Source organism: Hippoglossus hippoglossus, chromosome 8 (assembly GCF_009819705.1).
Source record: "Hippoglossus hippoglossus isolate fHipHip1 chromosome 8, fHipHip1.pri, whole genome shotgun sequence".
Lineage (NCBI taxonomy): Eukaryota > Metazoa > Chordata > Actinopteri > Pleuronectiformes > Pleuronectidae > Hippoglossus > Hippoglossus hippoglossus.
In genome coordinates, this window is record NC_047158.1 from 14,971,058 (window position 1) to 14,996,596 (window position 25,539).

General features: G+C 38.3%; 3 protein-coding genes across 8 annotated transcripts in view; all 3 read left to right on the top strand.

Moving 5' to 3' along the window:
- Positions 1-12,547: 12,547 nt before the first annotated feature.
- Positions 12,548-13,756, top strand: LOC117766621. The gene is made up of 4 exons (XM_034593837.1): positions 12,548-12,670; positions 12,751-12,809; positions 12,884-13,658; positions 13,733-13,756. The coding sequence occupies exons 1-4, from the start codon at positions 12,648-12,650 to the stop codon at positions 13,749-13,751; spliced, it is 876 nt and encodes a 291-aa protein (XP_034449728.1). The 5' UTR covers positions 12,548-12,647; the 3' UTR covers positions 13,752-13,756.
- Positions 13,757-17,776: 4,020 nt separating this feature from the next.
- Positions 17,777-19,111, top strand: LOC117766620. Its single transcript, XM_034593836.1, has 5 exons — positions 17,777-17,898; positions 17,979-18,037; positions 18,112-18,886; positions 18,961-18,991; positions 19,068-19,111. The coding sequence occupies exons 1-4, from the start codon at positions 17,876-17,878 to the stop codon at positions 18,977-18,979; spliced, it is 876 nt and encodes a 291-aa protein (XP_034449727.1). The 5' UTR covers positions 17,777-17,875; the 3' UTR covers positions 18,980-18,991; positions 19,068-19,111.
- A 1,805-nt stretch (positions 19,112-20,916) lies between these two features.
- Positions 20,917-25,539, top strand: part of cep112 (centrosomal protein 112) — a 96,441-nt gene continuing 91,818 nt past the window's right edge. For 2 of the 6 annotated variants that reach the window (XM_034593779.1, XM_034593781.1), the window contains exons 1-4: positions 20,917-21,116; positions 21,514-21,619; positions 21,804-21,994; positions 22,291-22,454. In XM_034593779.1, the coding sequence (XP_034449670.1) occupies positions 21,520-21,619; positions 21,804-21,994; positions 22,291-22,454 (455 nt within the window). In that variant the 5' untranslated portion in view covers positions 20,917-21,116; positions 21,514-21,519. Of the gene's footprint in view, positions 21,403-21,513; positions 21,620-21,803; positions 21,995-22,290; positions 22,455-23,434; positions 23,471-25,463; positions 25,534-25,539 lie in introns of those variants that run through there. The other 4 variants (XM_034593783.1, XM_034593780.1, XM_034593785.1 and 1 more) reach the window with 4 other exon arrangements.

Consider the following 25,539-nt stretch of genomic DNA (forward strand, 5'->3'; position numbering starts at 1 on the left):
GTGACTTTATTGAATATAACAGAAAACACAACAGGTTAAAACCTTCATCCCATCTAACGGAGGGTGTATTTATTTAATTCAAAATCTAAATCTGGGCTTTCATCAGAGGCTTCATCAGATGATGCAATATAACTTGTGGACATTGAGTAGAAGTCCAGCTGCAACATCTGGACAGGCAGGTGACTAGCCCATTTCCTCACTGCTGGAACTGCTGGAACTATCACACCTACTGCATCTTGACGACATGGCCCGGGCAACAAACCACATCTCATTGAGCGAGGTAGTCGCCGTACTGCAAGGAACAAATACACACACACACACACACACACACACACACATGCACACAAAAAAACCATCACCTAATACTCAAGCCTATTAACTTTTCTCATATTATTGTCTTTCTGATTATCACTGAGAAAATGATTTGGATTTGTTTACCTGTTATACACAGCAGCATAGAAGTAGTTTTGCACGTGTCCCAAACCAAGTAGGTCGAGAATAGCGGACAGATTGATTGCTGTTGTGGTGTTGTCAGACATGGCTGTCATCATTCCACTGTACCTCTTTGCGAACACTGTCATGTTGGGCATGCCATGGATGGACACCTGCAAGTCAACTCTCATTAACTGCCAGTGCTTTTGGTCGACATCACAGAATCAGATCAAACACGATCAAGGATAATTATGGCCAAATGATTGTTGATGTGTTTTTTATGTTTACCATATCATCCAGGGGATTGGGGGGGTTTGTCTGATATTCAGCTGGCAGCAAGAAACTGATCATAGAGGCAGCAGTTTCCGAAGAAATGTTGAAAGGTATTCTCAAAAGAATAGGAAATGTCATTTCCATTGTCGTTCCTAAAGGAAGACAGTAAGAGAGCACATCAAGTTGTTTTTTTTTAAATGTCACAAATTTGGATAATAAAGCAAACTCAAAAAAACTCAAAAAAAAGCACAAGAAAACATAAACCAAAGTATCTCTGATCACAACTAAGTACAGTAATTATAATGTCACTTTAAAGCACTTTTGATTTGATATAATTCCACTAATGGGAAAAGTTAGCTCACTTAAATCTTACATTTTCTTTATTTTGTTCACAGATCTCTCTTGAAAAATAAATCTTGATCTCAATGAGACTACCTGTTTATGAAAGCTATTAAATAAAACATGAATAAATAGATTGCACATACGAACCATTGCTGTTGGCACCACTGAAGTATTCACTTAGTAGTTTGAATGAATCCATTGTTGTAAAGTCCATGGAGAAGGACGTCTCATTAGCTGAAGCCCACATCACAGATCCATAGTTTCGTTCCTGATGGACACGAGCAAACATGGAGGAGAGGGTTTTTATTTAGAAGTTTCTGGCACCTGAAATGTGAAAATGTTTCTCGCTTGTTCAGAGACACTCACCTCAAAATCCCCAGTCTGAGACATCAGATCATACGGCAGAGACTGCTGAGAGGAGTTCCTGTGAAATAATAACATTATTATAATGGTACTGGTGCAGACAATAGCAATAATTACCTGTGCCAGGCTCTGAGTAAAAATGTGATTAATATTTTCCATCTCTTATTTATCCATCAGTTTACTTCATTAGCTGATCAGTGAAGTTTGAGTAACACACAACGCATGCATTCAAACATCGCTTGCCTTAACTCGACAATTACATCCAGTCTACATTATATACCATGTTTTTAGCCTAAATGACTGTTACCGGAAGTAGCACTTTGTGCGTCCCCTTGGGCGAGAGCTTGTGTGCAGTGTGCGCAGTGTGCGCAGTGTGTGCAGTGTGCGCAGTGTGCGCAGTGTGTGCAGTGTGTGCGAGGCTCGCCAACTCACTACCTGTCTTTAAATCACGCATTAAAACATCTTTTTATAGGAGAGCATTTTTAACTTGTGATTTGTAACCCTGGTGCTACTGTGTTATATTAATACCCAACCGGTCGAGGCAGATGGCCGCCCACATTGAGTCTGGTTCTGCTGAAGGTTTCTTCCAGTTAATGAGGGAGTTTTTTCTCTCCACAGTCGCCAAAGTGCTTCTCATTGTGGGAGCTGTTGGGTTTCTCTCTACCAAAGTATGACTTTTTTTCATTTTTTTTTCTCATATTTTGGACGAAATACAAAACTGTGTTTTTAGGTGCTTTCTAGGCACTTTTTGACGTTTTTAACCTATTTTGGAGGTCATACCAAAGTATGACTTTTTTTCATTTTTTTTCTCATATTTTGGACGAAATACAAAACTGTGTTTTTAGGTGCTTTCTAGGCACTTTTTGACGTTTTTAACCTATTTTGGACGTCATACCAAAGTATGACTTTTTTTCATTTTTTTTCTCATATTTTGGACGAAATACAAAACTGTGTTTTTAGTTGCTTTCTAGGCACTTTTTGACGTTTTTAACCTATTTTGGAGGTCATACCAAAGTATGACTTTTTTTCATTTTTTTTTCTCATATTTTGGACGAAATACAAAACTGTGTTTTTAGGTGCTTTCTAGGCACTTTTTGACGTTTTTAACCTATTTTGGAGGTCATACCAAAGTATGACTTTTTTTCATTTTTTTCCTCATATTTTGGACGAAATACAAAACTGTGTTTTTAGGTGCTTTCTAGCCACTTTTTGACGTTTTTAACCTATTTTGGACGTCATACCAAAATATGACTTTTTTTCATTTTTTTTTCTCATATTTTGGACGAAATACAAAACTGTGTTTTTAGGTGCTTTCTAGGCACTTTTTGACGTTTTTAACCTATTTTGGAGGTCATACCAAAGTATGACTTTTTTTCATTTTTTTTTCTCATATTTTGGACGAAATACAAAACTGTGTTTTTAGGTGCTTTCTAGCCACTTTTTGACGTTTTTAACCTATTTTGGAGGTCATACCAAAGTACGACTTTTTTTCATTTTTTTTTCTCATATTTTGGACGAAATACAAAACTGTGTTTTTAGGTGCTTTCTAGCCACTTTTTGACGTTTTTAACCTATTTTGGAGGTCATACCAAAGTATGACTTTTTTTCATTTTTTTGCTCATATTTTGGACGAAATACAAAACTGTGTTTTTAGGTGCTTTCTCGGCACTTTTTGACGTTTTTAACCTATTTTGGAGGTCATACCAAAGTATGACTTTTTTTCATTTTTTTTCTCATATTTTGGACGAAATACAAAACTGTGTTTTTAGGTGCTTTCTAGGCACTTTTTGACGTTTTTAACCTATTTTGGACGTCATCCCAAAGTATGACTTTTTTTCATTTTTTTTCTCATATTTTGGACGAAATACAAAACTGTGTTTTTAGTTGCTTTCTAGGCACTTTTTGACGTTTTTAACCTATTTTGGAGGTCATACCAAAGTATGACTTTTTTTCATTTTTTTTTCTCATATTTTGGACGAAATACAAAACTGTGTTTTTAGGTGCTTTCTAGGCACTTTTTGACGTTTTTAACCTATTTTGGAGGTCATACCAAAGTATGACTTTTTTTCATTTTTTTGCTCATATTTTGGACGAAATACAAAACTGTGTTTTTAGGTGCTTTCTCGGCACTTTTTGACGTTTTTAACCTATTTTGGACGTCATACCAAAATATGACTTTTTTTCATTTTTTTTTCTCATATTTTGGACGAAATACAAAACTGTGTTTTTAGGTGCTTTCTAGGCACTTTTTGACGTTTTTAACCTATTTTGGAGGTCATACCAAAGTATGACTTTTTTTCATTTTTTTTTCTCATATTTTGGACGAAATACAAAACTGTGTTTTTAGGTGCTTTCTAGCCACTTTTTGACGTTTTTAACCTATTTTGGAGGTCATACCAAAGTACGACTTTTTTTCATTTTTTTTTCTCATATTTTGGACGAAATACAAAACTGTGTTTTTAGGTGCTTTCTAGCCACTTTTTGACGTTTTTAACCTATTTTGGAGGTCATACCAAAGTATGACTTTTTTTCATTTTTTTGCTCATATTTTGGACGAAATACAAAACTGTGTTTTTAGGTGCTTTCTAGGCACTTTTTGACGTTTTTAACCTATTTTGGACGTCATACCAAAATATGACTTTTTTTCAATTTTTTTTTCTCATATTTTGGACGAAATACAAAACTGTGTTTTTAGGTGCTTTCTAGGCACTTTTTGACGTTTTTAACCTATTTTGGACGTCATACCAAAATATGACTTTTTTTCATTTTTTTTTTCTCATATTTGGGACAAAATACAAAACTGTGTTTTTAGGTGCTTTCTAGGCACTTCTTGACGTTTTTAACCTATTTTGGAGGTCATACCAAAGTATGACTTTTTTTCATTTTTTTTTCTCATATTTTGGACGAAATACAAAACTGTGTTTTTAGGTGCTTTCTAGCCACTTTTTGACGTTTTTAACCTATTTTGGAGGTCATACCAAAGTATGACTTTTTTTCATTTTTTTGCTCATATTTTGGACGAAATACAAAACTGTGTTTTTAGGTGCTTTCTCGGCACTTTTTGACGTTTTTAACCTATTTTGGACGTCATACCAAAATATGACTTTTTTTCAATTTTTTTTTCTCATATTTTGGACGAAATACAAAACTGTGTTTTTAGGTGCTTTCTAGCCACTTTTTGACGTTTTTAACCTATTTTGGACGTCATACCAAAATATGGCTTTTTTTCATTTTTTTTTTCTCATATTTTGGACGAAATACAAAACTGTGTTTTTAGGTGCTTTCTAGGCACTTTTTGACGTTTTTAACCTATTTTGGAGGTCATACCAAAGTATGACTTTTTTTCATTTTTTTGCTCATATTTTGGACGAAATACAAAACTGTGTTTTTAGGTGCTTTCTCGGCACTTTTTGACGTTTTTAACCTATTTTGGAGGTCATACCAAAGTATGACTTTTTTTCATTTTTTTTCTCATATTTTGGACGAATAACAAAACTGTGTTTTTAGGTGCTTTCTAGGCACTTTTTGACGTTTTTAACCTATTTTGGACGTCATACCAAAATATGACTTTTTTTCATTTTTTTTTTCTCATATTTTGGACGAAATACAAAACTGTGTTTTTAGGTGCTTTCTATGCATTTTTTGACGTTTTTAACCTATTTTGGAGGTCATCCCAAAGTATGACTTTTTTTCATTGTTTTTCTCATATTTTGGACGAAATACAAAACTGTGTTTTTAGGTGCTTTCTCGGCACTTTTTGACGTTTTTAACCTATTTTGGAGGTCATACCAAAGTATGACTTTTTTTCATTTTTTTTTCTCATATTTTGGACGAAATACAAAACTGTGTTTTTAGGTGCTTTCTAGCCACTTTTTGACGTTTTTAACCTATTTTGGACGTCATACCAAAATATGGCTTTTTTTCATTTTTTTTTTCTCATATTTTGGACGAAATACAAAACTGTGTTTTTAGGTGCTTTCTAGGCACTTTTTGACGTTTTTAACCTATTTTGGAGGTCATACCAAAGTATGACTTTTTTTCATTTTTTTGCTCATATTTTGGACGAAATACAAAACTGTGTTTTTAGGTGCTTTCTAGGCACTTTTTGACGTTTTTAACCTATTTTGGAGGTCATACCAAAGTATGACTTTTTTTCATTTTTTTTCTCATATTTTGGACGAAATACAAAACTGTGTTTTTAGGTGCTTTCTAGGCACTTTTTGACGTTTTTAACCTATTTTGGAGGTCATACCAAAGTATGACTTTTTTTCATTTTTTTTTCTCATATTTTGGACGAAATACAAAACTGTGTTTTTAGGTGCTTTCTAGGCACTTTTTGACGTTTTTAACCTATTTTGGACGTCATACCAAAATATGACTTTTTTTCATTTTTTTTTTCTCATATTTTGGACAAAATACAAAACTGTGTTTTTAGGTGCTTTCTAGGCACTTTTTGACGTTTTTAACCTATTTTGGAGGTCATACCAAAGTATGACTTTTTTTCATTTTTTTTCTCATATTTTGGACGAAATACAAAACTGTGTTTTTAGGTGCTTTCTAGGCACTTTTTGACGTTTTTAACCTATTTTGGAGGTCATACCAAAGTATGACTTTTTTTCATTTTTTTTTCTCATATTTTGGACGAAATACAAAACTGTGTTTTTAGGTGCTTTCTAGCCACTTTTTGACGTTTTTAACCTATTTTGGACGTCATACCAAAATATGGCTTTTTTTCATTTTTTTTTTCTCATATTTTGGACGAAATACAAAACTGTGTTTTTAGGTGCTTTCTAGGCACTTTTTGACGTTTTTAACCTATTTTGGAGGTCATACCAAAGTATGACTTTTTTTCATTTTTTTGCTCATATTTTGGACGAAATACAAAACTGTGTTTTTAGGTGCTTTCTCGGCACTTTTTGACGTTTTTAACCTATTTTGGAGGTCATACCAAAGTATGACTTTTTTTCATTTTTTTTCTCATATTTTGGACGAAAAACAAAACTGTGTTTTTAGGTGCTTTCTAGGCACTTTTTGACGTTTTTAACCTATTTTGGACGTCATACCAAAATATGACTTTTTTTCATTTTTTTTTTCTCATATTTTGGACGAAATACAAAACTGTGTTTTTAGGTGCTTTCTATGCACTTTTTGACGTTTTTAACCTATTTTGGAGGTCATCCCAAAGTATGACTTTTTTTCATTGTTTTTCTCATATTTTGGACGAAATACAAAACTGTGTTTTTAGGTGCTTTCTCGGCACTTTTTGACGTTTTTAACCTATTTTGGAGGTCATACCAAAGTATGACTTTTTTTCATTTTTTTTTCTCATATTTTGGACGAAATACAAAACTGTGTTTTTAGGTGCTTTCTAGCCACTTTTTGACGTTTTTAACCTATTTTGGACGTCATACCAAAATATGGCTTTTTTTCATTTTTTTTTCTCATATTTTGGACGAAATACAAAACTGTGTTTTTAGGTGCTTTCTAGGCACTTTTTGACGTTTTTAACCTATTTTGGAGGTCATACCAAAGTATGACTTTTTTTCATTTTTTTGCTCATATTTTGGACGAAATACAAAACTGTGTTTTTAGGTGCTTTCTCGGCACTTTTTGACGTTTTTAACCTATTTTGGAGGTCATACCAAAGTATGACTTTTTTTCATTTTTTTTCTCATATTTTGGACGAAATACAAAACTGTGTTTTTAGGTGCTTTCTAGGCACTTTTTGACGTTTTTAACCTATTTTGGAGGTCATACCAAAGTATGACTTTTTTTCATTTTTTTTTCTCATATTTTGGACGAAATACAAAACTGTGTTTTTAGGTGCTTTCTAGGCACTTTTTGACGTTTTTAACCTATTTTGGACGTCATACCAAAATATGACTTTTTTTCATTTTTTTTTTCTCATATTTGGGACAAAATACAAAACTGTGTTTTTAGGTGCTTTCTAGGCACTTTTTGACGTTTTTAACCTATTTTGGAGGTCATACCAAAGTATGACTTTTTTTCATTTTTTTTCTCATATTTTGGACGAAATACAAAACTGTGTTTTTAGGTGCTTTCTAGGCACTTTTTGACGTTTTTAACCTATTTTGGAGGTCATACCAAAGTATGACTTTTTTTCATTTTTTTTTCTCATATTTTGGACGAAATACAAAACTGTGTTTTTAGGTGCTTTCTAGCCACTTTTTGACGTTTTTAACCTATTTTGGACGTCATACCAAAATATGGCTTTTTTTCATTTTTTTTTTCTCATATTTTGGACGAAATACAAAACTGTGTTTTTAGGTGCTTTCTCGGCACTTTTTGACGTTTTTAACCTATTTTGGAGGTCATACCAAAGTATGACTTTTTTCATTTTTTTGCTCATATTTTGGACGAAATACAAAACTGTGTTTTTAGGTGCTTTCTCGGCACTTTTTGACGTTTTTAACCTATTTTGGAGGTCATACCAAAGTATGACTTTTTTTCATTTTTTTTCTCATATTTTGGACGAAATACAAAACTGTGTTTTTAGGTGCTTTCTAGGCACTTTTTGACGTTTTTAACCTATTTTGGACGTCATACCAAAATATGACTTTTTTTCATTTTTTTTTTCTCATATTTTGGACGAAATACAAAACTGTGTTTTTAGGTGCTTTCTATGCACTTTTTGACGTTTTTAACCTATTTTGGAGGTCATCCCAAAGTATGACTTTTTTTCATTGTTTTTCTCATATTTTGGACGAAATACAAAACTGTGTTTTTAGGTGCTTTCTCGGCACTTTTTGACGTTTTTAACCTATTTTGGACGTCATACCAAAATATGACTTTTTTTCATTTTTTTTTTCTCATATTTTGGACGAAATACAAAACTGTGTTTTTAGGTGCTTTCTAGGCACTTTTTGACGTTTTTAACCTATTTTGGAGGTCATACCAAAGTATGACTTTTTTTCATTTTTTTTCCTCATATTTTGGACGAAATACAAAACTGTGTTTTTAGGTGCTTTCTAGGCACTTTTTGACGTTTTTAACCTATTTTGGAGGTCATACCAAAGTATGACTTTTTTTCATTTTTTTTTCTCATATTTCGGACGAAATACAAAACTGTGTTTTTAGGTGCTTTCTAGCCACTTTTTGACGTTTTTAACCTATGTTGGACGTCATACCAAAATATGGCTTTTTTTCATTTTTTTTTTCTCATATTTTGGACGAAATACAAAACTGTGTTTTTAGGTGCTTTCTAGCCACTTTTTGACGTTTTTAACCTATTTTGGATGTCATACCAAAGTATGACTTTTTTTCATTTTTTTTCCTCATATTTTGGACGAAATACAAAACTGTGTTTTTAGGTGCTTTCTAGCCACTTTTTGACGTTTTTAACGTTTTGGACGTCATACCAAAGTATGACTTTTTTTCATTTTTTTTCTCATATTTTGGACGAAATACAAAACTGTGTTTTTAGGTGCTTTCTAGGCACTTTTTGACGTTTTTAACCTATTTTGGACGTCATACCAAAATATGACTTTTTTTCATTTTTTTTTCTCATATTTTGGACGAAATACAAAACTGTGTTTTTAGGTGCTTTCTAGGCACTTTTTGACGTTTTTAACCTATTTTGGACGTCATACCAAAATATGACTTTTTTTCATTTTTTTTTTCTCATATTTTGGACGAAATACAAAACTGTGTTTTTAGGTGCTTTCTAGGCACTTTTTGACGTTTTTAACCTATTTTGGACGTCATACCAAAATATGACTTTTTTTCATTTTTTTTTTCTCATATTTTGGACGAAATACAAAACTGTGTTTTTAGGTGCTTTCTAGGCACTTTTTGACGTTTTTAACCTATTTTGGACATCATACCAAAATATGACTTTTTTTCATTTTTTTTCTCATATTTTGGACGAAATACAAAACTGTGTTTTTAGGTGCTTTCTAGGCACTTTTTGACGTTTTTAACCTATTTTGGAGGTCATACTCCAACTCCGCAGCCCTTGCCGTTGTCCCGACAGATGAGTGAAGGTGCTGGTTGTGTCCTCACAGCTCCGGAGGAGTGGCGCTGTTCCTCAGTCCGCGCACTCACCTGCTCTGAGCCTGCACCGCAGCTCAGCGCGTCTTTTTCATTCACTGTGACGTGGGGCCAGTCCGCCTTCACGTGCTGTGGGAAATTCTCACTTCAACAGGGAACTTTTGGAGAACGTCAAACTGACCACGACGATCAGTGTATTTCATAGATACTAAAGTGTGTGGGTGGGGGAGCCTTTAACTATAGTATGAAACACTTAATTACTTACAAGGCATTCATGGTCGGACGTATCTTTAATCCCAAAGTTGACCTGCTCTGGCAGAGGCTTTTAACAGATCCAAACTCTGAGCTATAGAATTAAAGAGGGAAGAGCTTAAGAAATAAAAGTTGTAAGACTCTGAGACACTTTGCCTGTGGAAAATGTTAAGACTAAAATCTATCTTTTTCTTTGTGTGTGTCTGTGAAGATGGCAATGAAACTGAACTCTAAACAAATGCAGTATGTTAGGCAGGGGCAGTTTGGGCTGAATATGTGGAGAATGTGTGGCCTTCACATAGTGACTTTTAGTAGCCGTTGCTGGCTGGTTTTAATCTTGAAGTTGGTTAGTGTGTGTGTGTGTGTGCGTCACATCGCAGTTCAGTCTGATAATGCCTGTTGTGGAGACTGTACATCTGTGGCATACAATACACTGTACTTTAACTTGTTCTCATACCTAACTTACTATATTACAGCCTAAACTCCATTAGCTTTATGCAACATCACACATACATGAATGCACTGTGCTCATAAGAAACTGTGACCTACGCCTTAGAAAGAATTCAAGCAGCTGCCATTAAGGTCTGAAGGGCAGATAGGAAAGGTGTTGTTTTGTCTAGAAAATGCACATGCTTAGACACACAGAACATACAGCCGTCCAATGTCAAGGCTTGTTATTAAAACACAAAACCAAACACTGTCAGAATGTGAAGATTTTCCCAGCTACTGTCAAAGGAGGGGCAAACCTGGGGCGGCTCCTCATCATTCGCAGACTCCAGGGCCAAGAGGATGGGACCACGCCTGCGCACCAGCAAGGGAGAGCCAAGGTCTAAACCATGGTGACTCCCCCTCGTTATTGACCAATGAAGTTATACCTACTACTATAAGTACTGTACCCGTCGTCCGTTCGGGCCGACTCTTGACTACCCCGTGCTACTAGAAAGCAGAGGCTGTGTATTCAGTGCCCATAGCTATGTGCACATAGCTATGCTGTACCTTTTCATTGCTTCTGAATAAATACTCGTTGAACCAAACCGAGACCGGCTCTTCTCATATCTCGGGACAAAAGAACACGACAAAAACAGCAGGTTGTGTCCGTAGCTTCCTTTTTGAATCCAAGCTTAAAACATAGTTTTATTGTACCCCACATTCTGTGATTTTACAAATGTAATGGTGGTCCTGCTTAAATTTTAGTTTTTGCTTATTTGTTATATTTTATTTTGAAGCATTTTTACTTTATTTCGAGAAGTACTGCAAATATATTATTTCAGTCATAACTTCCTTTTAAGCATCTTTTGAAACAAACCTAATCTTGGCCTCAGACATGGCCCTTATGAGCTTTATCAGTATGAAGGACTATTTTTGCGATACACTACAATAGGTGAGAGACTTATGATAAGGAACTTATTGATCCCACACTGGGGAAATTTCAATTTTTACAGCATCACATTGTCAAAATACAGAGAACTATGTATATAAAATACACTTTCACTACAGGCAGTATAGTATATATCCCATTCGTGTTATGTATAGGGAGATCTTGAAATAAATGTATGTATATAAGCATATATACTTGTATGGTGTATGAATATAAAAATGTGTTATACATGTTTGATTTCTATTCAAACACTGTAGAATGTTGTGTTTTTTAACAACCAGAATGTAATTTTACTGAAGAGCTCAATTTGTTCTGACACAACTCGACAAATTACACCAGAAACACAACGAAAGAAAAACATACGAGGAGCACTTGAAGGCGACATGTTTCTCCATCCGTTGCTGATTATACCACAAACAGCGTTTGTTCGCCACCCAGTGGAATGAATATACGCTGCAGGTTGATGAAGCTGAGAATCGTGTATCAGCAAAAACAAATGTTTTCCATCCTGACTGAGTCTGTGTTTTAGTTAAAACAGCGACATGATGAAATCTTAGGCTTTAAATTAAATCAATACTGTAACACAGTTTATCTTTTGGTCTCATAAATATCTTGCCTTAAAACAAGTTCAGAAGTACAGATAACTAGCAACCGGAACAAGTGAAATGCAAATAAATGGTTTCAATATGTGATACAAAGCCAGAGAGTATTCAGACTTTCTGTACACTTTATTATGTTGCACATTTCAAATTAAATGGATATAAATGTCATTTTATCCTATCAATGATCCATCCCCACTTCATTAATATATTCAAACTCCGCTGACAAACGGAGCAGCAAGAAGGCAGGTCAGCCCATGCACACATACTGTATGTACACACCTAATCGAAAGTGAGGAGTTTGAAATCGTTTAGGAAAAAGGCAGGTGAAACATAATTCAGGTGCAATGTCATTACTGCAAAAAACACTGGTTTTCTAAAGGTGGCGTTAAAGCTTTTGCTTGAATGCATAAAAAGCATAACTGTCCATGTGGATGTGGTACAGAGAGAGAACGTTGTTCAGCCAGAGAGTTAATTAGAGCCACAGATCTTTTCACTGAAGCGTGTCTCTGTAGCATGACCCTGCACAGTGACAATCACTGGATTGAGAGGACACAGATGCTAGTTACTGTGGTGCAAAGACACCAGGACAGGTCAGTGGGGGACAAGATGCTGGTGAAAAACAAACATGATTAATGATGGGTCTTTTATAGATTACTGACTGTTGACATGTAATGTTTAAAATCAGAGAATGGTGGTCAAAGTTTTTCGAATAGACAAACATCAGAGAAGGTTTCAGCATCAACACACTGGGCACAATAATAAGTCTGGATTTCCCGCTGACCAGTGGGTGGCAGTGTTGTCCGGCGGCCACACCTGTTAATGATTCGGCCGCAGATTGCTCTGCGTGCAGCTGCTGGCAATGTTCTTCATTAAGTGAGACCTGATAAGAAGGAGACACGGTACAAGCAGAGGTTACACTCGGGTTCAGTCAGTCCTTGGGATCACGCATACCACAGCTTCTGAGGAGGACAGGCGTTGCGTCTCAACTAACAGCCATGGCTCTTGGATGCTTTTTGTGGTATGTTTTCTGAGCGGCATGAGTTTCTGAGCACTTTTTAAAATAGTGACTTTAATTAGATGTTTGTGCTTCTCTTGCAGGATTTCAGGGATTTGCTTTTTGCTGTTTGATGGCAGTGTTGGTTTACCAGCCATAAAAGGTAATGACTCTCTCCTTAATTACCACATCAGGCCTCAGGAATATCTGTTTAATCTATAATTGTTAATCCTGCAGGGTATGGATATCCGTACATAGCTGACTCACGCAACATGGAAGAGGAAGCGCTTATGTTTGATGACTGGCAGGCTTCCAATGGCCAGCCGAGTGGCGCTGCTTACACAAGCTACAACAATCCTTCAGCTGCATGGCAGCCGGTCGCAACTGGACAAACGGTGCCTAGTGCTCCTGCAGTAGAGAGCTTTGTTAATAGTGAGTCAGGGGACTGGAACCTGAGGAACTCCAACACGCCACTCAACTTTCCTTTAAGCCACAAGCCGAGTAACCCAGCAAGGCCTCAGCCAGGCCCCAACACTGGCTCCAGTACATATGGCGGGGGCTCCCAAAATGTTCCCCATCTTGTCTATGAGGAAGTCACTCAGTATCCCTCAGAAAATGCGGCGCAGTCCCCAAGTGATGGTGGTGTCTCTAATACTGCAGGAGGTGCCGGTTATATGAGCACAGGTTATTCCTCAGAGCCCTCCTACCAAAAGTACCCAGCTAATGCAGGAGCTCAACAGGTCGCTACATCTGCTCAAATGAGTTACCAACCACAAAACCCAGTCGCCAGCCCAGAGACAGAAGTTTCCGTGAGAGTGAGTGAACCTCTCCTCCCTCCTCCTCCACCACCACCTTCATCCTACATTGTCCAGTCCAGAGATGCCTACCGGAGATCCAGGTACCTCTTCAACAAATCCAGATACTCGCCAGGATTTGCCCCTCCACTGGCTGTAAGATCAGTGCCTGCAAGGCGTCAACCAGCTGCCCCTGTGGGTGTGAAGAACCCTCAAGGGTATGTCCTCCACTTAAACGTGACGTCTCTTTAACGCTTGTGAAAATATGCCTAATCATTGCGTTTCCTTCCAGACCACGCATACATGGATAGTGTCCTCAAAAGGTAACTGTCTTGATTTTAACATTAAACATCTCAAAGTGAAAGCTTCTATGACTAACCCCTGCCTTTTTGGTTGCAGAACGATGTGTGCTCCAGAAAATAAACTTTTTTTAAAAGTTCAACAATTTGCTGTGTGCTTCAATGTGACTAGATTACCAACCTCCAAGCAGTATTTGCTTACAACACAATTGCACATGCTTAATGGTAGATAGGCAAAATGAAAGAACCAAACAAAATGGTGCAATGTTAGTGGTAAATTTCATATGGGTGTCCTTTGGGTCAAATGCAGGTTTTTGACATTGCACTGTTGCTGCCTCCTGTGTTGAGTCATTTACCTTGGCATTGAAATCCTTGTTTCCCAAATCCCCCGCAAGAAAAAGGCACAAGTGTTAGAACAGGGCACCTCCCATTTGTTTTGTCAGTGAAACGTAAAATCAACTCAAACTTTGTCACCAGTTTATAAAAGTTATTTTATTGCAGTTTAATATCTTTAAATCTGCAAAAGTCGACCACAGCAGAAATGTGCTCATGACTTAAACGTACATCTGCGTTACTGATGTAAACATTCACTGCTGCACAACTTTTGCATAAAGAAATTCACTTCAACACTGATCAGAGGCAGTGAAATGACCGTTGGTGTGTGTCTCTTACCAGATGAAGTCCGTGCAGTGGCTGCAGAACGTAGGCTGCTTGAAAAACCTCATGGTGAATTTGTGGTTTTTCACTTCGTGCACGTTTTTCTGGCGCAAAGCACCTTTGCGGCGGAACCGGTTTCCGACCCCTGCGGAGTCATTGTAGTGTAAAAGGTGGTCAGCCATGATGGAAAAGAAAAAAGGGGGGCAAACTCCGCAGCCCTTGCCGTTGTCCCGACAGATGAGTGAAGGTGCTGGTTGTGTCCTCACAGCTCCGGAGGAGTGGCGCTGTTCCTCAGTTCGCGCACTCACCTGCTCTGAGCCTGCACCGCAGCTCAGCGCGTCTTTTTCATTCACTGTGACGTGGGGCCAGTCCGCCTTCACGTGCTGTGGGAAATTCTCACTTCAACAGGGAACTTTTGGAGAACGTCAAACTGACCACGACGATCAGTGTATTTCATAGATACTAAAGTGTGTGGGTGGGGGAGCCTTTAACTATAGTATGAAACACTTAATTACTTACAAGGCATTCATGGTCGGACGTATCTTTAATCCCAAAGTTGACCTGCTCTGGCAGAGGCTTTTAACAGATCCAAACTCTGAGCTATAGAATTAAAGAGGGAAGAGCTTAAGAAATAAAAGTTGTAAGACTCTGAGACACTTTGCCTGTGGAAAATGTTAAGACTAAAATCTATCTTTTTCTTTGTGTGTGTCTGTGAAGATGGCAATGAAACTGAACTCTAAACAAATGCAGTATGTTAGGCAGGGGCAGTTTGGGCTGAATATGTGGAGAATGTGTGGCCTTCACATAGTGACTTTTAGTAGCCGTTGCTGGCTGGTTTTAATCTTGAAGTTGGTTAGTGTGTGTGTGTGTGCGTCACATCGCAGTTCAGTCTGATAATGCCTGTTGTGGAGACTGTACATCTGTGGCATACAATACACTGTACTTTAACTTGTTCTCATACCTAACTTACTATATTACAGCCTAAACTCCATTAGCTTTATGCAACATCACACATACATGAATGCACTGTGCTCATAAGAAACTGTGACCTACGCCTTAGAAAGAATTCAAGCAGCTGCCATTAAGGTCTGAAGGGCAGATAGGAAAGGTGTTGTTTTGTCTAGAAAATGCACATGCTTAGACACACAGAACATACAGCCGTCCAATGTCAAGGCTTGTTATTAAAACACAAAACCAAACACTGTCAGAATGTGAAGATTTTCCCAGCTACTGTCAAAGGAGGGGCAAACCTGGGGCGGCTCCTCATCATTCGCAGACTCCAGGGCCAAGAGGATGGGACCACGCCTGCGCACCAGCAAGGGAGAGCCAAGGTCTAAACCATGGTGACTCCCCCTCGTTATTGACCAATGAAGTTATACCTACTACTATAAGTACTGTACCCGTCGTCCGTTCGGGCCGACTCTTGACTACCCCGTGCTACTAGAAAGCAGAGGCTGTGTATTCAGTGCCCATAGCTATGTGCACATAGCTATGCTGTACCTTTTCATTGCTTCTGAATAAATACTCGTTGAACCAAACCGAGACCGGCTCTTCTCATATCTCGGGACAAAAGAACACGACAAAAACAGCAGGTTGTGTCCGTAGCTTCCTTTTTGAATCCAAGCTTAAAACATAGTTTTATTGTACCCCACATTCTGTGATTTTACAAATGTAATGGTGGTCCTGCTTAAATTTTAGTTTTTGCTTATTTGTTATATTTTATTTTGAAGCATTTTTACTTTATTTCGAGAAGTACTGCAAATATATTATTTCAGTCATAACTTCCTTTTAAGCATCTTTTGAAACAAACCTAATCTTGGCCTCAGACATGGCCCTTATGAGCTTTATCAGTATGAAGGACTATTTTTGCGATACACTACAATAGGTGAGAGACTTATGATAAGGAACTTATTGATCCCACACTGGGGAAATTTCAATTTTTACAGCATCACATTGTCAAAATACAGAGAACTATGTATATAAAATACACTTTCACTACAGGCAGTATAGTATATATCCCATTCGTGTTATGTATAGGGAGATCTTGAAATAAATGTATGTATATAAGCATATATACTTGTATGGTGTATGAATATAAAAATGTGTTATACATGTTTGATTTCTATTCAAACACTGTAGAATGTTGTGTTTTTTAACAACCAGAATGTAATTTTACTGAAGAGCTCAATTTGTTCTGACACAACTCGACAAATTACACCAGAAACACAACGAAAGAAAAACATACGAGGAGCACTTGAAGGCGACATGTTTCTCCATCCGTTGCTGATTATACCACAAACAGCGTTTGTTCGCCACCCAGTGGAATGAATATACGCTGCAGGTTGATGAAGCTGAGAATCGTGTATCAGCAAAAACAAATGTTTTCCATCCTGACTGAGTCTGTGTTTTAGTTAAAACAGCGACATGATGAAATCTTAGGCTTTAAATTAAATCAATACTGTAACACAGTTTATCTTTTGGTCTCATAAATATCTTGCCTTAAAACAAGTTCAGAAGTACAGATAACTAGCAACCGGAACAAGTGAAATGCAAATAAATGGTTTCAATATGTGATACAAAGCCAGAGAGTATTCAGACTTTCTGTACACTTTATTATGTTGCACATTTCAAATTAAATGGATATAAATGTCATTTTATCCTATCAATGATCCATCCCCACTTCATTAATATATTCAAACTCCGCTGACAAACGGAGCAGCAAGAAGGCAGGTCAGCCCATGCACACATACTGTATGTACACACCTAATCGAAAGTGAGGAGTTTGAAATCGTTTAGGAAAAAGGCAGGTGAAACATAATTCAGGTGCAATGTCATTACTGCAAAAAACACTGGTTTTCTAAAGGTGGCGTTAAAGCTTTTGCTTGAATGCATAAAAAGCATAACTGTCCATGTGGATGTGGTACAGAGAGAGAACGTTGTTCAGCCAGAGAGTTAATTAGAGCCACAGATCTTTTCACTGAAGCGTGTCTCTGTAGCATGACCCTGCACAGTGACAATCACTGGATTGAGAGGACACAGATGCTAGTTACTGTGGTGCAAAGACACCAGGACAGGTCAGTGGGGGACAAGATGCTGGTGAAAAACAAACATGATTAATGATGGGTCTTTTATAGATTACTGACTGTTGACATGTAATGTTTAAAATCAGAGAATGGTGGTCAAAGTTTTTCGAATAGACAAACATCAGAGAAGGTTTCAGCATCAACACACTGGGCACAATAATAAGTCTGGATTTCCCGCTGACCAGTGGGTGGCAGTGTTGTCCGGCGGCCACACCTGTTAATGATTCGGCCGCAGATTGCTCTGCGTGCAGCTGCTGGCAATGTTCTTCATTAAGTGAGACCTGATAAGAAGGAGACACGGTACAAGCAGAGGTTACACTCGGGTTCAGTCAGTCCTTGGGATCACGCATACCACAGCTTCTGAGGAGGACAGGCGTTGCGTCTCAACTAACAGCCATGGCTCTTGGATGCTTTTTGTGGTATGTTTTCTGAGCGGCATGAGTTTCTGAGCACTTTTTAAAATAGTGACTTTAATTAGATGTTTGTGCTTCTCTTGCAGGATTTCAGGGATTTGCTTTTTGCTGTTTGATGGCAGTGTTGGTTTACCAGCCATAAAAGGTAATGACTCTCTCCTTAATTACCACATCAGGCCTCAGGAATATCTGTTTAATCTATAATTGTTAATCCTGCAGGGTATGGATATCCGTACATAGCTGACTCACGCAACATGGAAGAGGAAGCGCTTATGTTTGATGACTGGCAGGCTTCCAATGGCCAGCCGAGTGGCGCTGCTTACACAAGCTACAACAATCCTTCAGCTGCATGGCAGCCGGTCGCAACTGGACAAACGGTGCCTAGTGCTCCTGCAGTAGAGAGCTTTGTTAATAGTGAGTCAGGGGACTGGAACCTGAGGAACTCCAACACGCCACTCAACTTTCCTTTAAGCCACAAGCCGAGTAACCCAGCAAGGCCTCAGCCAGGCCCCAACACTGGCTCCAGTACATATGGCGGGGGCTCCCAAAATGTTCCCCATCTTGTCTATGAGGAAGTCACTCAGTATCCCTCAGAAAATGCGGCGCAGTCCCCAAGTGATGGTGGTGTCTCTAATACTGCAGGAGGTGCCGGTTATATGAGCACAGGTTATTCCTCAGAGCCCTCCTACCAAAAGTACCCAGCTAATGCAGGAGCTCAACAGGTCGCTACATCTGCTCAAATGAGTTACCAACCACAAAACCCAGTCGCCAGCCCAGAGACAGAAGTTTCCGTGAGAGTGAGTGAACCTCTCCTCCCTCCTCCTCCACCACCACCTTCATCCTACATTGTCCAGTCCAGAGATGCCTACCGGAGATCCAGGTACCTCTTCAACAAATCCAGATACTCGCCAGGATTTGCCCCTCCACTGGCTGTAAGATCAGTGCCTGCAAGGCGTCAACCAGCTGCCCCTGTGGGTGTGAAGAACCCTCAAGGGTATGTCCTCCACTTAAACGTGACGTCTCTTTAACGCTTGTGAAAATATGCCTAATCATTGCGTTTCCTTCCAGACCACGCATACATGGATAGTGTCCTCAAAAGGTAACTGTCTTGATTTTAACATTAAACATCTCAAAGTGAAAGCTTCTATGACTAACCCCTGCCTTTTTGGTTGCAGAACGATGTGTGCTCCAGAAAATAAACTTTTTTTTAAAAGTTCAACAATTTGCTGTGTGCTTCAATGTGACTAGATTACCAACCTCCAAGCAGTATTTGCTTACAACACAATTGCACATGCTTAATGGTAGATAGGCAAAATGAAAGAACCAAACAAAATGGTGCAATGTTAGTGGTAAATTTCATATGGGTGTCCTTTGGGTCAAATGCAGGTCATGTAGGGAGACTCCCACTATATTGTGACGACACAATACATAGGAAGCTCATTCCAGTCACTCAAGCATGACCATTCTGACGTAGAGTAACCATAACAAAACGTACGAGTGTTTTTTTTACCAGAGTTTTGGGGTTGGTAGACATGCCAGATACCCAAATTAACGTGTAGAAGCACTAAAGTGGAATTTTCATAATGTCCCCTTTAAGAAATAAAAGTTGTAAGCCTCTTAGACACTTTGCCTGAGGAAAAAAGCAAGATGCTTTTTTTGAATCCAAGCTTGAAACAGTTTTATTGTTCCCCATGTTCTGAGATTTTTACCAATCTAATGGTGGTCCTGCTTAAATTTTAGATTTTGATTATTTGTTATATTTAGTTTTTATGTAGTGTCTTTTATTTTGAAGCATTTTAACTTTATTTTGGCAAGTGCTGCAAATATATTATTTCAGTCATAACTTTTAAGAATCTTTTGAAAGAAACCTTATCTTGGCCTCAGACATGGCCCTCATGAGCTTTATCAGTATGAAGGACTGTTTTTGTGATACACTACAATAGGTGGGGGACTTAAGATAAGGAACTTATTGATCCCACACTGGGGAAATTTCACTTTTTACAGCATCACATTGTCAAAATACAGAGAAGTATGTATATAATATACACTTTCACTACAGGCAGTATAGTATATATCCTATTCCTGTTATGTATAGGGAGATATTGAAATAAATGTATGCATATATACTTTTATATATATATACAAGCAGATTGTAATTTTAATGAAGAACTAAAAATGTTTTCTTGCAAATATCAACAAATTACACCAGAAACGCAGTGAAAGAAAAACATACGAGGAGCACTTGAAGGGGACATATTTCACCATCCATTGCTGATTATACCACAAACAGCGTTTGTTCACCACCCAGTGGAATTAAAATACGCTGCTGGTTTTGATGAAGCTGAGAATAATGTATCAGCAAAAACTAATGTTTTTCATCCTGACTGAGTGTGTTTTAGTTAAAATAGCGACATGATGAAAGCATAGGCTCTAAATTGAATCAATACTCTAACAGTTTATCTTTTGGTCTCATAAAATATCTTGTCTTAAAACAAGTTCAGAAGTACAGATAACTGGCAAACAGAACAAGTGAAATGCAAATAAATAGTTTAAATATGTGATACAAAGTGGCATCAGATAGTATTCAGACTTTCTGTACACTTTATTATGTTGCACATTTCAAAGTAAATGGCTATAAATGTCATTTTATCCTATCAATGATCTGTCAAAATGGACGGATATAATCTATGAAATGCCATAATGAAAATAGTGTTCGGAGATCTGTTCTCGTCAGACCAGATAATCTTTTGTTCCTCGTGCTCCCAGAGGTCTTTAAATCCTGTTTGGCGAAGTTCAATCCAGCTTCTATTTATTTTACTCAAAGTGGCTTCCATCACCATCAGCAACAAAGTTTCACCGTTTCAAAGTTGAATGAATTTGCAAAAAAAAAAAAAAAAACATGTTTTCACTTTGACATTCAGTTGTAGATTAATGTGCAAAAAGACAATTTTACTGAATTCACAACCCAATAGACTTGTTTTTAACGCAGGTATTTTGTTGTAATAACAGTGGGAAAACACACGTGTTTTTTGTGCATCAGTTGCAGAGTCTGTTGAGTCTATAAAAACAAAAAGACGATGAATGTGACTGACAGAGAAAGGGAATCCGGGGTATGCGGTTTCTATGGCAACGGGCACACGCCGGCTCATCGCGGAGGACGGATGTGACGCAAAGTGATGAGGAAGTTTTCGAACCGTTTTGAGCGCTGAAATCACAACTGGAGTGTAAGTGGCTCTTTTTCCCGTTTGTTATCTTTTCACTGACATTGTGTTTTCAGCACGTCGCTGCTGACAGGCTAACGTCTCATAGTGCCCGTGAGAGGAAGTACCCCGGTGCTACCCCAGGGTTTTACTGAGAGCTTTAGCTCGGCTAGCAACACGCTAGCTGCCCTTTAAATGGTGTCTAGCTAGTTTGTTAACATCGCTAGTTGTGATCATCAGGTTGTCATGTCATGCTCACATCACGTGACACGATGCTGCTGTGTTTAATACAACAAGGTCTTAGGCTCACGTGAGTAATTCAGCTGAAGCACTAGCTAGCTAACGTTGGCTGTATTTGTCAACAGAGTAGTAGTACTAGTTTCCTTATTAGCCGTGATAACAACTTATTCATCCCCCTCAGGACACGATGAGCAAACGTGAGGACTCATGGGAGACCCTGGATGCTGAGTTTGACTATTTTCTGCTGGACATGAAGCCACATGTCCAGAATCATCCCAACAGGAGAGGTGAGGTTTCACTTCATCTCATTTCTCCTCCATTAACATCATTCGACACCACTGCTGTGGTTGACTTCACGTCCGGCTCTGTTTTGTACCTTTTGAGCTCAGGAATCACGCCAAGCAAACCGATGTGATGTGTTAACCTGTGATAATCATTTGTGTTGTCCCCCATCTCTTCTACTGTTCTCAGCGCGCCATCAGTGTGCCGCATGGATAAAGAAGCTGTGTGACCCTGCCACGTGTGCTTCAGGTCTGGTCGGCCGTAAGAACCGCAACATGTACGCCCGCCTGCTTCTTCACATGCTCAAAAGAGGGGTCCTGGAGGCGCCTTTTGTCAGCAAACCAGAGCCCGGCAGCCTCAAGACGCTCCCCACCTACATGGTGAGGATGGCTTCTACATCAAACCCTCAATATACCCGTATTACCATCTAGTAGTGCGACAACGTTCCCGGTTTCGAGACACTTTTGCGCCCGATGTTGGAGTTTAGTGCACTTCAAAGATTCTGTCATAACCAAGGCAACACATGCAGAGTCCACAAAGTGACACAAACAAGGTTGTAGCTTTGATCGAATCTTATGCAGTTGAAACCCAATAACTGCCATTGTAATTGATTGCACATACTGATGATATAATTTAATCTAATCCTCATCTTCTGGTTTTGAATCTTTATTTCCAGTCCATCTACTTTGATGAGCCACTGACGAGTGGATCCGCGCAGCACAGCAATGCAGGTCTGCCTGACTGGGTGACAGGAGAGCTGAGTGGCTTCACTGATGACAGTTTGAGCGTTGGCCTCCTTAAGGACAGAATCAGTTCCACACCTGTCGGAACTCATCACAGGTACTTTTCCTCTGAACATCATCTTGCTCATATAAACACAGGTTTAGCTTGAAAATCTCCCTAAATAAAACAAACAAAATCGTTTGTTTTCATTGTATTTATAGATTTGATTGTGTTTTCAAGACACTGCAACATCTTTTAAAGGTGCTAAGTTGAATTGAAAAAAGCTAATTTTGAAGGTAGGACACAGGTCCTTACTGTGGGGAGTCACAAATGTGGCACTCTGACTTCCCATATAATCACAATTGCAAACTTTTGATCCTGTGTATTGATTGTTGGAGAAAAACGCCTATCATACGCCCAGTGTAGCTAAAATGTCTCACACATCTCCGAACTACATTGTGTTGTGATCATTTTTTTTCATGCCATGCTCAGTAAAACCTTAAGGGACTGTTCTGTGTGCAAATCTCAGGAGATCAGCAGTTTCAGAATTAGTCAAACCAGTCTGTCAAATGATCATGTCACAGTGAAAGTCAGAGATTATACCTTTTCCCTGTTCTTCTGTTTGATGTGAACATGAACTGAAGCTTGTGTCATGTTGAGTCTTGTCTAGAACAGATATTAGTTGGTACTCAAATGCAAGTTGAATATTCCTAGGATTTTTTCCCTTTCTTAACATTGTGAGATAGGCATGTTTAGGGGACTGATATTTATAAGTTTGTGCAAAATGGTGCAGATCCAAATATATATCTGGATCTAAATGAATTCTATTAATTATGTCATAGCAAAGAGATGATTCAAAAGAGGACGCTCTTCTTGTTCCAGCTTGTGATTTAACATCTCTGATGACGGAGAGTCAGATGCTGCATTGAGCACATTGGATATTTATCTAAGTATTCTGTTTAAGAAGTTCTTTTACCAGACTGAAAATATCGAGTTGTGAAGCTGGATGCGCACAGCTTTTGTGACTGATTGCCCATCATATTTGCTCAGCAGCACTATCGGAGAAGCCGAAGACATTGCCAAGTACTTGCATCAGTCTGCCCTGGCTGTCCATACAGACTTTTCAAAGAGAGGTACTTCAAAAACAGCATGAGAGGACGAGGAACCTCTCATATTCTCGTTCCATCTTTCTGTTCCTGTCCTCGTTGCACTTTCCCAGTCGCTGAACCTGAGGAGAGAGGAAAGCATAGTATAGAGTCTGGTAGCTCATTAGCAGTCTGTGTTTTTCTTTGATTGTTTGCCTTCTATTCTCGCAAGAACATCAGCTAAATGCATAATACTTAAATATATGTATTTTGAAATTAGAATGGTCTGACTGAATGACTAAAAAAATCACGTTTTACTCAGGTCCTTGTGTAAGTACATAAATATTTACACGTTAATGTGTGATGTTTTTGAATGTGATGCTTTAAATCATCAGTGATCCCTCTTTGCTCAGGGATATTTGCTCTGACTGCAGGCACTTCAGGAGTTTGACAAAATGATGTTAGTAATGGCTCCAGGTTTTTTATTCCAATTAACAAGAAACGGAAAATCAGAGCCCAGTGGCTTGATATGCTCATTAGCATAATCAAAAGAGAGCTAGTAAAGAGTCTAATATCCACTGTGGCACAGTGAGAGAAATGGTACAGGCCCTTTGCTGCCATATTTCATTATGGTAAACTATAATTGTTAAAGGGTCGTAGCGTATTTGATCCTTTGAAATTGATAATTAGGACTTGTCTGTAAATATTTGTCACAGTTCCATTGTAAAGCCCACGTCCCATTAGTAGAACTCATATTGATTAGATGTTTTGAGATTTTACATTGACACCCAAAAAAAAAATAGCAGTCCAAAAATTGGATACAGGGGCAATGGAATTATGCTAAATTGCACCATTGACTCACAGTATTAGTTGTTTATGGATGATAGTTATTTTATACAATGGGTCAAATCATCACACTTTTGGGCCACATCATCACAGATCTAAATGAGAGTTTTCATGCTGGTTTGGTTGTAACAGAAACCCACTGAAATGTCATGTCTCTTGGATCCTAATTAATTAATGTTATGAGATCCATTTCTCTGTGACCTATATTAATTGTGATATGACCAGTCCTCACAAAAACTTCAAACTTCAGGAGTCCATTGTTTCCCTTAATTGTGATCCGAGATTCAGGAAATTGTTTCCATAGGTTCAGTTGTGACCAAATCAGCATGAAAAATGTTATAAACATCTTTGACTATGGCCCTAAATTGCAATGATTTGACACAGAATGACCCATATGTTTTCATCGGTTCATTGAATTTAACACAGGCTATTGTTTCTCAAAAGACTTTGCTTTATATGACCTGATCAAACTTGTTAATGTCCACCAGTGAGGCGTTGTTAAATCAATAGTGACCAGTTTGCGTGACCAAAAAGCTGAGAATCAAAAGCTCGAGCTGTTTGCGTAATTCTATAGCTTCATGTGTGGCCACCTTCTATAAGGCACAGCCATTCCTTCTCTCTACTGTAGAAGGTGTGGATAGAGGGGTTTTGTGGGGAGCAGACTGCTGAGTACCATAGTGTCTGATTGGGATAAGACCATGAAAGACACTCAGATCACAGGCTAACGTCCCGATGGAGAAAATTATTCAGGCCAAGGGTCTTTTTATGTGTCTCTCATTTAGATAAGATTAAATGGAAGGAGCTTGTCTGACTCCCTCCCTATGATGTGGCAACGTTTGATCTCTTTCTCACTCACCATTAGTCAGGTGATGGGCAGGGATTCTTTTCGCTCGTAAAAAACTGTTAGAGCCAATTCAAGTTTCAACATCTGAAGGTACAGCTGGGTAGTTTTTCTCTTTCTTTTTTTTTCCACACAGAAGCGGAAGTGTTGTGATGTGTTTATGTACGTTAACGGACGCGCCATTAAAACCTAAATTAGTCCAAAATGCCCTGAGTAAACTCCCCTATGCAATCCACTGCTGCTGCTGTGCTATTCCTAATTTAGCCACAAGATGGAGCCACTGCTTTGTGTATAGCACTCAGTGAGGAGGAGGAATGCTGTGGGAAAGCAAATGCAGCCGGTGGGGGTCAAAGGATCATAGAAAACAGCTTTGGTGATTAGTCCACATGTCCACTCCATATTCTAATGTCAACTGGAGTTCAAGGTAGAG

What these genes read in the sequence shown, in the direction of transcription:
- LOC117766621 (XM_034593837.1), top strand. Translation starts at nt 12,648, where the DNA reads ATGGCTCTTGGATGCTTTTTGTG. An exon ending in GCTCTTGGATGCTTTTTGTG is followed by an intron (nt 12,671 to 12,750) that starts GTATGTTTTCTG and finishes CTTCTCTTGCAG; the next exon opens with GATTTCAGGGATTTGCTTTT. An exon ending in TGGTTTACCAGCCATAAAAG is followed by an intron (nt 12,810 to 12,883) that starts GTAATGACTCTC and finishes TTAATCCTGCAG; the next exon opens with GGTATGGATATCCGTACATA.
- LOC117766620 (XM_034593836.1), top strand. Translation starts at nt 17,876, where the DNA reads ATGGCTCTTGGATGCTTTTTGTG. An exon ending in GCTCTTGGATGCTTTTTGTG is followed by an intron (nt 17,899 to 17,978) that starts GTATGTTTTCTG and finishes CTTCTCTTGCAG; the next exon opens with GATTTCAGGGATTTGCTTTT. An exon ending in TGGTTTACCAGCCATAAAAG is followed by an intron (nt 18,038 to 18,111) that starts GTAATGACTCTC and finishes TTAATCCTGCAG; the next exon opens with GGTATGGATATCCGTACATA.